General features: G+C 41.1%; 1 protein-coding gene across 1 annotated transcript in view; it reads right to left on the minus strand.

Annotated features, from left to right (window-relative positions):
* Positions 1 to 782: 782 nt before the first annotated feature.
* Positions 783 to 15,478, minus strand: part of LOC137375239 (integral membrane protein 2C-like) — an 86,250-nt gene continuing 71,554 nt past the window's right edge. The window contains exons 3-6 of the mRNA XM_068042090.1: positions 7,842 to 8,033; positions 6,176 to 6,286; positions 5,331 to 5,481; positions 783 to 1,333 (exon numbers count right to left, since the gene is read on the minus strand). Coding sequence (XP_067898191.1) covers positions 1,242 to 1,333; positions 5,331 to 5,481; positions 6,176 to 6,286; positions 7,842 to 8,033 — 546 coding nt within the window. The 3' untranslated portion in view covers positions 783 to 1,241. The remainder of the gene's footprint in view (positions 1,334 to 5,330; positions 5,482 to 6,175; positions 6,287 to 7,841; positions 8,034 to 15,478) is intronic.

Below are 15,478 nucleotides of genomic sequence, written 5' to 3' on the forward strand. Positions count from 1 at the left end.
CTTAGAGCATAATATTTTGTACAAAAGATGGAATTTATTTTGAAATGTTGTTTGAGCATGTTAATCCACATTGTATTATAAAAGAAAGAAAGGAAACTGTTAATTGTGTATCAATTGTTTGATTATATGCAGATGGAGGGTATTAATTGGGGTCTGACTTGAGCACTTTATAAACAGACACTTACTGAGACTGGTGAAGGGTTTGAGTGAGGAGCTACATGTTTGTAATCCTTTTATTCTGTACAATAAATGTGAAACTGAGTAAAGATAGGCTCCAGCATCATCCTTCCATAACAAGCTTTTTGGAGTTTAACAGTGCCAACAAGCATATCTGCAGGTCATGACACATGTATTTGGTAATGATCACAGGGAGACTCTCCACAGGCTCCAGACAAACATGGAACCAGTTGCAGATGTGGAAAAACATCTACCAAACAATACCAAAAACTCACCTCCTCCATCAACACTTTTATCTCCATCTCCTTCCAGGCAAACATAGAGATCATCTTCATTTCAGCCAATGTGCCACCCACACATAAATCAAACAAGCAACTGATGCACCATCCCCCACCCCCACTGAATCGGGGAATTTTGGAAAACATGCTATGTGCTCGATATGGTTCTCAATGTTCTGTATAGTTTAGCTTAGTAGGGCTGAACTGGACACATTTCTGCAAACATGTGACAATGGGCATTCCTGCCACAACATGCTTGCAAAACAGTCCACATCTGCACTAAAGAAACAGTGAGAGAGAGATGGAGACAAGAAAAAAATGAGCCTATTTTTGATTCATCAATTTTATTTTTTCAGGCATGTCATTTACTTCCATGGTACATTTACAACCTAAATATACATAACACTCATTTTTGGCTCAGGTGTACATTTCTCTTTTCTCATTTAGGTTGAAATATTAAATTTGTTACTTTTACTTTTCAACTGAAACTTTTTAATGATGCTGTGAATTACATACTCCTAATTCAAATTTTCAACAGATATAGCCATGCAGTGTTAAAGGTGGGAGGAGAGGTTATTCTTTCTGTTCTGATATGTTCATTCGCATAAAGGCTGTTTGACTGCAGAAAGCAACTAATGCAATGTTAAAATGCAACTGTGACCACTTAAATAGCAGAATTACAGAATCATCACAAACGTGAACAAGAGTGCAGGAAACTAATCTATCATTGATCTTGAGTGCAAGAGTAACTGCAAGCAGCTGTGCCTTGAATAACAGATAGTGTCTTCAGTCATTTTCACAGATGGATGTTTCAATCACAAATACGTTTACAAAGTGTCGTATACGTTGGCAATTCTTGACGTCACGCTTCTCAATGACTGAAACAGAAAGTGATATCATAAATGCACATGTCCATCCACTGTTCAAATTAAAGAGGAATATTTTTATTTTTTGAGCATTTATTTTGCATCATCCTCATCCTCTCCCTACTTACTGGTCACTCTCATGTCATTGCATAGAGTGATCAATTGCAGATGAAGTCATTAGGTGAAGCAGAGTTCGATGGCAGGGGTTAATTAGATCAGGGAATGCGGATATAATTCAATTCCCACTTTAAAATCCTACATTCTCTCCATATACTTATATTTCCATTATAAATTCCTATGTTCACATTTATAATGGAAATCACTTGCATAAAACTGCAAACTGTAATTACATCCTCTCATCAGTGATGGTTCTAGGGAAGAGTATGACAGTTTAACAAGGCTACATAGTCATTTTTTATTATAAATATGGACATAGAAATATATGAAGGAACAAGTTACCAAGAAGTGCATGCAAATGTAACATTTTTGATATATAGATTATACTGCTTTTATGTTTTTTGCTTCAATATGAAATCAGATTGTTTTATCATAATTAGAAATACATTTGCTCTTTAAAGATCCAAATGTATTATTATTGTGCACATGCTCAGTTTGTAATTGTCATGACTATATATAATTATTGCTGTGTAATCAATTTAAAGGAACACTGTCATATTAAATTTTCGTGCAAAATGGTTTATCACAACTCTTATAATGATATAACTGGACTAAAATAGTATGATAGTTTGCTCTGCTCATTGACCTTATAGAAAAATTGTGTTGAAACTATACCAGACTTCATCTGTTTACGTGTGGTCAGAGCAGTATGAAGATTTCATAGTGCAAGCTATAGCAAGAATTACTCTTACTCATGAAATTTTGCTGCTGGATAGCACAATCTCTTTCATTGCCCTTTTATAGAACTTCTCACTTTTCTCTTCGAACTGTGAATTCAGTCTGAAGCAATGGATTTTGATGCTTCATTTGACATGCATCAACTTCTTTCAGTATATTATTACAAGAATGATATTTACTCAATTGGGGGTTCAAGCCAGGTTGGCTGATTAGTATTTTAACACCATGCTTAGGTTACTATGGAGCATATTCTGTAACAGCTCCTAAATATAGCACTGCCCCTATTAGGCGCCGTTAACTTCTAACCAGTTTCATTTCTCTATTTGTCAATATTTCCAATTCAGATGCTTCAACAAAGTGGAGTTTGGCAATAGAGTTTTTGTTAAAATGCATCTCTTTTCAATCACTGCCTTGTAGTCAAATATTGAATCAGTGTGGTGGATGGTACTTCATATCAGCAGTTCTTGACATTACTGTCTCACACAATAGGAGAGCTATTTACTGTAGCAGAGGAAGAGACTGAAATTAAATTAAAAATAAAGTACTGGAAATACTCAGGTCAGGCAGCATCTATCGAGAGAGAAGCAGAGTTAACGTATCAGGTCTGTGACCTCTCATCAGAACTGGCAAAGGTAAGAAACCTATTAGGTTTTAAGCAAGTGAAGGGAAGGGTGGTGGTGGGGAAGAGAACAAAAGGGAAGGTGTGTGATTTGGTAGCGGGCAGGAGAGATTAAACAACAAAGATGTAATGGGACAAAGGCATGTTAATGGTTGTGGTGAAAGACAAAGCCTTAGTCCAGAGAGAGTGTTAATAGCTGAATAATGAGCAGCTCTGTCCAAACACACATGAGAGACAGGCACATAGTTAAAAATAAAATAATTTTAAAAAAAGGGCCAGTCATGCTCTGAAATTGTTGAACTCAATGAGTCCGCAAAGCTGTAGAGTGCCTAATCGAAAGTTGAGGTGCTGCTGCTCGAGCTTGTGTTGATGTTCACTGGAACAGTGCAGCAGGCCAAAGACAGAAATGTTGGCATGAGAGTAGGGTTAAGGAATGAGGAAGTGTAGTTAAGTGTAGTTAAGGTAACCTATCCCCATCCACCAGCACCCACCCTCCTCCGCTTGGCTGAACTTGTTCTTCAACTCTACTCACTTCCTTCAAATAAAAAGTGTTACTATGGGTACCCGCATGGGTCCTATTTATACACCTGCTCTGATGATGCAACCTTCCGCAACAGTGCTTCTGAGATGTCTTGCTTTTTCCTCAACCGAGGATTTCCCCCCGCTGTGGTTGACAGGGCCCTCAACCATGTCCGACTCATTTCCTGCACTTCTGCCCTCACCCCTTCCCATCCCTCCCAGAACTGCGACAGGGTTCCCCTTGTCCTCACTTTCCACCTCACCAGCGTCCATATTCAAAGGATCATCCTCCGTCATTGTGTGGGATATGTCGAACATTCCTTGTTCCAGTCCTATTCAGGTCCCCTCCCTCACCTTTTTCCGGTACATTGCTGACTGTATCGGTGCCGTTTCCTGCTCTTGCCCTGAACTGGAAAACTTCATCAACTTTGCTTCCAATTTTCACCCTTCTCACCTTTACATGGTCTATCTGACACTTCCCTTCACTTCCTCGACTTCTGTCTCCATCTCTGGGAATATGCTGTTCACTAATATTCATTATAAGCCCACCGACTCCCACGGCTACCTTGACGACACTTCCTCACACCCTGTTTCCTGTAAGGACTCCATCCCATTCTCCCAGTTTCTCTGACTCCGAAGCATCTGCTCTGACGATGCAACCTTCCACAACAGCATTTCTGGCATGTCTTGTTTTTTCCTCAACCGAGGATTCCCCTCCCACTGTGATTGACAGGGCCCTCAACTGTGTCCCACCCATTTCCTGCACTTCTGCCCTCACCCTTCCCCTCCGTCCCAGAACAACGGCAGGGTTCCCCTTGCCCTCACTTTCCACCTCACCAAACTCCACATTCAAAGGATCATCCTCCGTCATTTCCGCCACCTCCAGCATGATGCTACCACCAAACACATCTTCCACTTCCCCTTCCCTGTCAGCATTCCGAAAGGATCATTCCCTCCGCAACACCCTGGTCCACTCCTCCATCACCCCTGACACCTCGTCCCCTTCCCACCTAGTACCTTCCCATGCAATCGCAGGTGGTGTAATACCTGCCCTTTTACCTCCTCACCATCCAAGGCCCTAAACACTCCTTCCAGGTGAAGCAGTGATTTACTTGTACTTACTTCAATTTTGTATACTGTTTTCGCTGCTCACAATGTGGTCGCCTCTATATTGGGGACACTGAATGTAGATTGGGTGGCCGCTTTGCAGAACATCTCCACTCAGTCTGAAAGCATGACCCTGAGCTTCCGGTTACTTGCCATTTCAACACCCACCCCCCCGATATCATGCCCACATTTCTGTCCTTGGCCTGCTGCAGTGTTCCACTGAACATCAACGCAAGCTCGAGGAATAGCACCTCATCGTTCGATTAGGCACTCTACAGCCTTGCAGACTCCACATTGAGTTTAACAATTTCAGATCATGACTGGCCCTTTTTAAAAAAAAATTCTTTATTTTCATTATTTTATTTTCAACCATGCGCCTGTTTCTCACGTTGTGCATTTGGACAGAGCTGCTCATTACTCTGCCATTAACACTCTCTCTGGACTAATGCTTTGTCTTTCACCACAACCATTAACATGCTCTTTGCCTTTGTCCCATGACATCTTTGTTCTTTAATCTCTCCTGCCCTCTGCCATACCACACAACTTCCCAATTGTTCTCTTCCCCACCACCGCCCCTTCCTTCACTTGCTTAAAACCTAATATTTTTCTTACCTTTGCCAATTCTGATGAAAAGTCACAGACCTGAAACATTAACTCTGCTTCTCGCTCCATAGATGCTGCCTGACCTGCTGAGTATTTGCAGTACTTTGTTTTTATTTCAGATTTCCAGCATCTGCAGTATTTTGCTTTTATTTTACTAAAATTAAATTGTCCACAGCTCCCTAAAATAAATTTATCTGTTGTCAAATGTGATCAGATCAGCACTCATGTCTCAGATGAGTATCATTCACCTTGGACGAGACAGAGAACTCACACTGGGAGCAACAGTGTAAAAAGTACAGGACTTACCTCTCTTAACATCCCTGCGTTTCAGTTTGTAGGTTTCTTTTCCATTGCACAGCCTATGGATAAAGGTACCCAGTTGCTGCATGTTGTTGACTTGTTCTGTGACTTCCATCTCCTCCTGAATAATGTAAGTCTGTGGCAGGTAGGTTCCCTTCTGTGAAGATCAATAAACTGATAATTCAAACTGAAAATTGCAAATAACTATACATCAGGACAGTTTGTTCTCCAGTTCAGACCTGTTTTTGTATTTTCAAGGAGGGAGAAATGGTCCTTCACAGTTTTACTTTAATGAAGTCTCTCATCCTATGTTTGTCTCCAAATGGGAGACACGGGAGAAACCTTATCAAAATCATCATTTACTAACAGGGCTGTGGAACAGAACAGGTTAGACAGCAGTGAAAATAATTTGGGGAGTTAAAATTGCATTTAAAATAAATAGGTCAGTGCCATCATCAAAGCAATGAATGAAGGAATTTTAATCAACTTTATTAACATTTGTTCTATAAATCACATAGTACAATTTCAACTTTTGGGTCTTTTGTAGATTTTCAACTTAACAGCCAGCATAAAACTGCCATTGCAGATCAGCTACCCATTACTGAAAGCACCAATTTTCATTTCCCTGCGCTAAGATGAAAACCTATCCTATTATTCATTCATAACAACAGTGAATACACTTCGAAAGTACTTCATTGGCTGTAAAGCACATTGAGAGGTCTGGTGGTCGTGAAAAGTGCTATATAAATGCAAGTTGTTTTTTTATTACTACATAAGAATATTTCTCATTCATACAGTACTCAAGTTAAGTAGTCAACAAGTCTTAAGGGACAATATTAAAAGATGATTACCTTAACATTGGCAAGCAGTTCCCAGAGATTGCGAGGCAGCATTACAATGGTAGTGTTGAGTTCAATGACATAGCATTTATCCAAAGAAAGATCATGGTAAGCAGTCAGCCTCTACAAAAAAAGCAAACATGGTTTCTATTTTGGAAATTATTTCCTCTTTTTTTCTTCACGAGTCTCTCCGCACTGTACATTGTATTTAACAAATTCACTCTCCCAGTGAATTACTGGAATAACTTAATTACCAGACAGAAAATCCTTCCTATGTTACTCCACACCTATCACATGAGCATGCTCCCAGGACTCAAAATTCCACATCAGGAGGGCAATTTCCTAAGATGCCTTATGTGTCAGTGCAAATCAAGGTAGGTGGACAAGTACAGTTAGCATCTGTCTTTATATTTCAAGGAAGGAGAAATGGTCCTTCACAGTTTTACTTTAATGAAGACTCTCATCCTGTGTTTGTCTCCATACAGAAGACATTGACAAGAAACCTCAACATAAGCATCATTTACCAATAGGGCTGAGGAACCATAACAGGTTTAGGCAGCAAGATGGGATATTATGAATGTGTTTCTGAAACCAGCTTCTTAGTAAGTACTCTGCAACAAGCCCACTTGATTTTTTTCCTTCTTCTTTGTGACGAAGCACCTGCTCTTTGCTTAATATTTCCTGCACTGGGGCTGAGTTTGGGAAATTATGAGCAGGCCAAATTATCTAAAATGGCAGAAGTGCAACTGTGCCCTCCACTAGGATAGAGTACTTGTACCACCAGCCAAGAATCAGACACTGTGTTTGAATTCTGGCAAATAGCAACACACACTACAACAATGATAATAGAATCTTTTTTGTTACAATTTTTTTTACATTTCATTTACATTTTTATGACTAAATTATTTATTACTTAAAAGGAATGAAATCAGACGGACCACCTGGCTTTGACCCAGTTACCGGAAACGACAACAGCAAACTTGACCCTGCGAAGTCCTCCTGACTAACATCTGGTGGCTTGTGCCAAAGTTGGGAGAGCTGTCCCACAGACTAGTCAAGAAAAAGCTTGACATAGTCATTCTCACGGAATCATACTTTGCAGACAATGTCCCAGAAAACACCATGGCCATCCCTCAGTATGTCCTGTCCCACCAACATGACAAAACCACCAGAGGTGGCAGCACAGGGGTATATAATCACGAGGGAATTGCCCTGGGAGCCCTCACATTGACTCCGGACACAGTGAAGACGCATGGCATCAGGTCAAATATGGGCAAGGAAACCTCCTGTTGATTACCACCTACTGCCGTTTTCCCCCCACCCCCTCAGCTGATGAATCAGTGCTTCTCCATGTTGAACACCAATTAGAAGAAGCGCTGAAGGTAGCAAGGGGAAAAAATGTACCAAGAGTGTCTCGACAGCACCACTACTAATCGAGCTGGCGGAGGCCTTCACTGTCGCTGGGTCAAGATCCCGGAACTCCCTTCCTAACAGCACTGTTAAAGTACCTACACCCCAAGGACTGCAGCGGTTCAAGAAGGCAGCTCACCACCACCTTCTCAAGGGCAACTAGGATTGGGCAATAAATGCTGGCCTAGCCAGTGACGCCCACATCCCATGACCAAATAATAAAAATTAGCAGTTTATTATGGCTATTTGTATCTAGCTCAGTACCCACCCGCTGGAAGTCATGGATGATATCGGCAGCATCACCACCTCTGAACTGGGGCACCGGGACATTGATCAACTCTACTTCATCTTCCAGGTAAATCTTCACATCCTCTTCCAGTTGCATCCGTGCTCTGAATGGTGCATAAGCAGAGTCTTCATCATACAATACCCTGCAGTGGAACAGATTCTCCTGCGGATGCTATTTAAAGAGAGTAAATAATTAAAGTCTTAAGTCTTCAATATAGTTAATAGCCATGTTACAAATGTTTACTTTGCAGTGTCTGCCATTTGCTTTCTGAATAAATTGAAGGCAATACATCATATTGCGGCACAGTGGTGCAGTGGTTAGCACCGCAGCCTCACAGCTCCAGTGACCCGGGTTCAATTCCGGGTACTGCCTGTGTGGAGTTTGCAAGTTCTCCCTGTGTCTGCGTGGGTTTCCTCCGGGTGCTCCAGTTTCCTCCCACATGCCAAATACTTGCAGGTTGATAGGTAAATTGGCCATTAGCAATTGCCCCTAGTATAGGTAGGTGGTAGGGAAATATAGGGACAGGTGGGGATGTGGTAAGAATATGGAATTAGTGTAGTGTAAATGGGTGGTTGATGGTCGGCACAGACTTGGTGGGCCGAAGGGCCTGTTTCAGTGCTGTATCTCTAAACTAAACTAAATATAATAAAAGCAAAATACTGCGGATGCTGGAAATTTGAAACAAGAAGGGTCACTGACCCGAAATGTTAACTCTGCTTCTCTTTCCACAGATGCTGCCAGACCTGCTGAGTGATTCCAGCATTTCTTGTTTTTGTAAACTAAATATAACCTTTCCCTAATTTTATTGGCAGCATAAGTGTCCACTCATTTGTAGGCTGATGCATTATCCACCTTCCTGCTTTTCAAAGGACCAGGATGCTAGGTAGAAAAAAAGTCAGGGCCCTGGCATATCAGGGCCCCACCCTAATTTCCACATGCACCGTCCTAACAGTAAGGCATTTTTACACTGTTATCGTGGAGGAAATTTAGGGTCCCCACAACCTGAATTTAAGAAGGTAACTCCAGCTACTGAAAGGAAGTGTGATATTACTTTGGAAACATCCTTTTTATTAGTAAACATCAACAGAAGCAAACTGTAATGGTAACAAAAATTGGGAGGAGTGTAAAACGTGTGACCGATCAGATCCCATTGGTTTTCCATTAGGTGGGTTAGGATAAAATTATCCTCAATGTGTTAGCAAGTCAACAGATACAGAAAATTATAGAGTACAGACTTCTTGACCCATGCAGCATACCCAGTCCCAGGTAGCTGGAAACCTGCTGACATCACAGATGCTCTCCAATCTGCCCATGAATATCATAAGTTCCACAAACCCCAAATAAAAATTTTTGTGATAAACTGAATTTCCCAGTCGTAACCCAATTTTTAGCAGATGATCGTCCGTTGTACAAAACTGCTCATAATCTAGCAACAACTGGTAGCACAAAGTGGGAGTTGAAAATGTCACACTGGTGCAGAACGGGTTCTTCTAAGTCTGAAGTCTGGGTAAGATTTTTACTCATCCCAATTTATTTGTGACATTCTGAACATAGTGGAAAGATTCCAAAAGAATGGTTTTGTGATATTGATAGTAATGGCAAACATAGGAGAATCGTCTCACTATTTTGCTATACCTATATCACTATATTGCCGTTTGTGTGGGTTTGCTGTGTGCAAATTGGCAACTGTGATTCCTACAATTTCAAAAGCTCTTCATTGGCTGTAAAACGACTTTTGGATGTCCTATGGTCATGAAAGGCACTAATAAATGCAAGCCTTTTCTTTTTATTTATGATACCACCAATACATATCAACAGGGATACATGGGAGCTTTACCAACTGATACATATAACAACTAACCAGGAGTGCTTAATACTCATACTGTTGCCAAGAGATAAAACATGTTGCTTAATGTTAGTATGCGCACATCTGGATAAACACACAATACTTTCTCTCCCTCCCAAAAAAATTTAAGACCAAATTGATGCTTTTGCATTTCAGGGAAATGGAGCCTCATCGATAAATGTATGAGTTGAGAATTACAGTGAATTCAGTCAAGGAAAAGGGATGTTATCTCAATTAATATTGCTATGTAGACAATACTTTGTTTATCTGACCAAGATGAACTCAATCTAAAACTATATCGTCCTTTGGAATACCTTGCATAACATTAGTTTCCTTCCCTCCCATAAGCCTTGTATACTTAAAAAAAAGACTAATCCAAGAAAATACTGCTTAATAACTGCAGCCTGGCAACTCAAAGATTAAACTGCTGGTTTACAAAGCAGTCGGACACTCAAATCTGCCTCACAAAAGTGTGATGTGTCATTTCTGCTGTCAGCTAGATAAAGAATCTAAAATAGCTCACCTCCATCATTCCACTTAGCTGAAAGTGATTGCTGTAATTAATTGGTTCTATTGTTTTCGATTTTTTTTTAAACCTACCCAGGGTAACCCTGTACACTAATAGAAGGCAATACTGTATAAGAACCACAATTTGGCACCTCAGATTCGAGTGCTCGTTTCCAAACCAATCTGGACTCAAATCTCACCAGCTAGAATGCAATGATTTTTCAGATCTTCTGTCTACTTGGTAAAACACCTAAGAATAGCAGTGACAACCTTAGCTAGAGGCAAAAACTGATCTGCTGATTGTAATACAATATTACAAATATTGCTCAATAACAGAAAGGTGGGAAATGGTGTGGGTGACTTCCACATTTCACCTCTCAACTAACTGCGGATAGTTTTTTTAAAAAATAGTGTTTTAGTCCCCGAGTCTTTTAAGGGTCAAATAAACAGACAAACAACAGGTTTTCTCATTGGTATAAAACTTTGGATAATTATTTATTAAAACAATACCTGAAAAGGTTCACAGCTTCACCCACTCACAAATTCACACACAGGCACACACATAAGAAAAGATAGAGAGTAGAGAGTAGCATGCAATTAGAGTTCGATTGTTGTAAAGAGAATTCATTTTGAAACCTTCTTGGTTTTCTGGGAGGAATTTTTAACAGCATTGCAGGCCTGAATGTCCCTTGTCTTAGAATTGAAGAAGTGTCGCAGACTCCTTTGGTTAAAACTCAGTCCGAAGTTGGTGGTGGAAGCCCTGGTTCAATTTTCCAGGTGAGGAGTTTTCAAGGTCACCTTGCAATCTCTCTGCCTCAGTAGTTTAAAGATGGTGCTGGCAGGGCTCCTTGCTTAGCTGGATCGATCTCTCAGCTTCTCTGGCTGGAATGGCTTGCTGTCTTACTCTCCCTGAGAAATCTCTTTTTAAGAAAAACCCTTATCAGGCTGGGTTTCAGTCAGTTGAATCAAGATACTCTCCCGTGGGTGTTCATACAATATCCCACATTGTGGGGACTATTGTTACATAATGGCATTTGAATGTGGTCCATTTTGATAAATAGATGTTTTACATCGATTATCTTGGCCTTGGCTTCGGAGTCAGTTTGTCTACAAAAGCTGTTCCTAGCCCATTTTTTGGTGATAGGAGTTATGGGCTGTTTTACATGTCAATGTGCCTCCTCAAGGCGATTCCAGATGTTAACAATGGTCCCGTCTTCAACAGACAAACATGTTGATTGGCAGTACAGGAGGGGATCACCTGACTGCTCCCTCCATGTTGTCAGTGAGCAAACTGTCCATTTTCCTGTAGCTTAGATCAAAAGTTTAATTTTATTTCATGATCCTTCTGGTTCATTTCATATTTCATCACTGTTCCCTCTGTGAGCATGTCACCTCCTCGCAAAAAGGGAAAAAAAATTGAAATTTCATTTTTTAGTGTTTCTTGTTCTTCAGAAAGATTTTTTGAAGTTGAATAGAGAATCTGCCTTTTCATCTAATAGTCGGAATGCCCTCTGGGCTAGAATATTAGTATGTGCACCCCATGTCCACACATCTGCATACATTCATCAGGTTTTCAGTCAAGATTCTTTCACAGGTTTCTGGTAGCAGTGTTTAAATTCTGGACAGTGCGTCTACAATAATGTTCTTCCCAGCTATATGTACAATTTTCAAGTTGAACAGCTGGAGAAGGAAGCTTCATTGGAACAGTTTGGCATTTTTAACTTTTAGTTTTTCTACGAATGTTAAGGGGTTGTGGTGAGTATAGATTTGAATTTCTGTGTCTGTTATTTACATAGACTTTGAAATGTTGGAGGGCTCGGAGGAGTCCCAATGCCTCTTTAATATTTGCTTTGGTGTTTCTCTAGTTTTATTTTTAAAATTGTCACTTGGCCTCACGAGGCCACAATCTTCATTCTGGAGTAAAAGCACTCCTACTCCTACATTGCTGGCATCAATAGCCACCTTCAAGGATTTGTTGAAATTTGGGTCTGCCAATACCAGGTCATTTGTTAAAATCACTTTCAACTTTTCAAAAACTATCTGGCACCACTTTGACCACACTACCTTTTTACATTTTTCTTTAATTAGTCGATTAAGGATGCAGCTAGGATGCTGAAGTTCGTAACAAGGCTTCTATAGAAACCTCACATCCCCAGGAATTGCATGATTTGCTTCTTAGTCTTGGGAATGGGGAAATCTACCAGGGCTTGTACTTTTGCTGCCCTTGGCAACACTCGAGCTTGGCCTACAATGTGGCCTAAATAGGTTACATTTGCCTTAGCGAACTCACTCTTTGCTAAATTGGCCGCTAGGTTAGCTTGCTGTAGGCCCTTAGAGTTCTCATAGTGGTTCAAGTGGTCTTCCCAGGTACTGCTGTAAACTAACAGGTCATCCAGTTGTTTGAACCAGCTACCACCTGGCTCATTTGTCGTTGGAATGTTGCTGGGGCGTTCTTTAAACAAAAGGGCATTACTTTACGTTGAAATAAGCCATTGGGGGTTGCAAAAGCCAAGATTTCTTTTGCTTGAGTGGTCATGGAAACTTGCCAATATCTTTTCAATAAATCAATTTTACTAATGTAGGTGGAGTTTCCTAGTTGGTCAATGCAGTCCTCAATATGAGGGATTGGGTATGAGTCTGTTCGGGTTACTGCATTAACTTTGCAGTAATCAATGCAAAGTCTGGTTGATCTGTTGGGTTTGGGGACTAGTACAATAGGTGAATTCCAGCTGTTTTGACTGGGTTCAATTAAATTATTGTCCACATATATTGGATTTCTACGCAGACCTGAGTCAATTTATCAGGGCTAAGTCTTTATGGGTTTTGTTATATAGTTGGGGTCTCCCTACATCTACACATGTATAGGTGGAGAGGTATGACCCGGTTTGTCCCCACAAACTTCCTCAAACTCCCTTAGCAGTGTTGCTAGGTCCTTCCTCTGCTGGTCAGATAGATAGTCAAATATGGTATCTAGTCTCCATAAAATTTCAGTATTTTCCAATTTTACAGTTGGGGTTCAATTTGAGAATTTTCTGGGTTCCTTTCCTCTCCTAGTTCGTCTTCACTAGAGTTGTCCTCCTCTACTGTAGTACAGTTCACTGATCTTTTTCCCTACACTGTATGGCCCACTAAATCTCATTTTAAGGGTTCGCTTTGTCCTTTGGTTTAACTTTTTGAGCTGCAGCCTTTTTGTCTGCTCGCCGTTTCACATTTTTTGAGAGGCTTTCAGGTGTTCCATCACTAGAGCACATGCTTTAAAAAGTCCCTCACGAAAAGTGGATACGTAATTTAGCAATGAGTTTTCCTCCCTTTGATCTAAGTTTGTTTCCTTCATTAATTTCAGGGGCCCTCTGACCTCATGTCCAAAATTCAATTCAAATGGGCTGAAACCTGTGCATTCATTCGGTGAATCTCTGGTAGTGAACAGCAAAATTGCTAACCCTTTATCCCAATCAAGGGGATATTCACAGCAATATGCCCAGATCATGGTTTGCAGGGTTTTGATGGTATTGTTCCAGGGCCCCTTGTGACTATGGTTGATATGCTGAAGACTTCAGCTATTCGATACCAAAGCCATGTATGACTTCTTGGCATGTTCGGGACATGAAGTTAGTTCCTTGATCAGATTGAATTTCTTTGGGCAATCTGTATGGAGTGAAAAACTGGGTCAGCCCCTCGTCTACGGCTTTAGCTGTAATTTCCCACAAGGGTATGGCTTCTGGGAATCAGGTGGCCTTATCCATAATGGTTAGGAGGTATTGGAAACCTGTCCTAGTTTTGGGTAGAGGTCCCATGCAATCGACCAGAACTCTTCTGAAGGGTTCCCCAAAAGCAGGAATGGGGATTAGTGGAGGAGGTTTGATTCTAGGTTGTGGTTTCCCAACAACATGGCAGGTATGGCAGGTTCTACAAAATTTAACCACATCCTTGTGGATTTGAGGCCAGTACAAGTGTCAGCTTATCCAGGCCTGGGTCTTTCAATAAACAAATGCCCAGTTATTGGGATTTCATGGGCAATCCTCAATATCTCCCTACGATACTTAGGGGGAAGTGAAAATTTGCTGGACCACTGTCCACTCCTCCTCTGCAGGTCGTTGTGGAAGACTACATTTCCTCAGTCTTTTTTCATTTTTAAAGTAGTAGTATTTAGGCACCTTCTCTGCCTGAACAGGTTGTCTTTGTTATTCTTTTTAAATCAGGGTCTATTTGCTGGTCTTCAATCAGGGAGAACCTACTGTATACTTCCTTCTTCTTTCCTAAATCTCCAAAAGGTTTCAGCCAGCCAGACCTCAGTCATCTGGTTGAATTACTGGCTCAGCTCTCTCTGGTGGAGCTTGCTTAGCCATGGATCTGGTTACTACACAGTCAGGGAATATTCCAGGGACTTCCTCCTGTGTCTGTTAAGTCTCCTTGGCCTGCTTTGGCTGGTCTAAGATCACCAGGGCTGCTACCACCCTACCCCTCAGCCAAATCATTGCCGAGTAACAAATCTATTCCAGTCACAGAGATCAGGAACAATCCCTACGGTAACTGGTTCAGAGACTAGGTCACACTGCAGGTGGATCTGATATAGGGATACAGACATGTACCTGCCTTCAATGCCTTTTACCAGAACCTTCACCTTTAGTGAACTCTCTGGTGGAAAGGTCATGCCTTTTATCCAGCATTAAAGATTGAGTGATGCCTATATCTCTGAGCAGGACAATGGACTTGCCAGTCTCATTAGAGGGGTACAGGGACACCTTTCCATTTAAAATAAAATCCTGGTAATGCTCAGGAAAGTTTTTCTGTTTCTGCCACACCTATGGCGGTATTCTTTGAGGGGTCTATTACTGTGGTTAGGGCCACAGGCTTGTCTGCCTTGCTACCTGCTAGGGCACCCTTTTCTAGGCTAGCCTAGAGAACTCCCACAAAACTCACTGGCTTCCCCTTCAATTTCCAGCAGTCAGCTTTCACATGCACTGCTTTGTTACAATGGGAACACATGGGTCTGTGGAAAACATTTCGACCCTCCACGCTTTCTTTCCTGACTTGTGGAAAGCTTCCTGCATTCTCACTCTTAGTTTCCCTTCACTAGCACCCCATCTTTTGTCACTATCTCACTTTCTGTCCTTCCTGGAGCTCTGAATTGTTTTGGTAGGGTTTTCCTTGAGTAAAGGGTTTATTTGTGAGCTCATAGAAGCTGCTGCAATGGCAGACGACTCTCACCCTGTAACCCTTTGTTCCTCAATATGGGTTCTTGGTTATGGGAATGCTACATTTA

The sequence above is a fragment of the Heterodontus francisci genome, chromosome 11, assembly GCF_036365525.1.
Source record: "Heterodontus francisci isolate sHetFra1 chromosome 11, sHetFra1.hap1, whole genome shotgun sequence".
NCBI classification, from domain to species: domain Eukaryota; kingdom Metazoa; phylum Chordata; class Chondrichthyes; order Heterodontiformes; family Heterodontidae; genus Heterodontus; species Heterodontus francisci.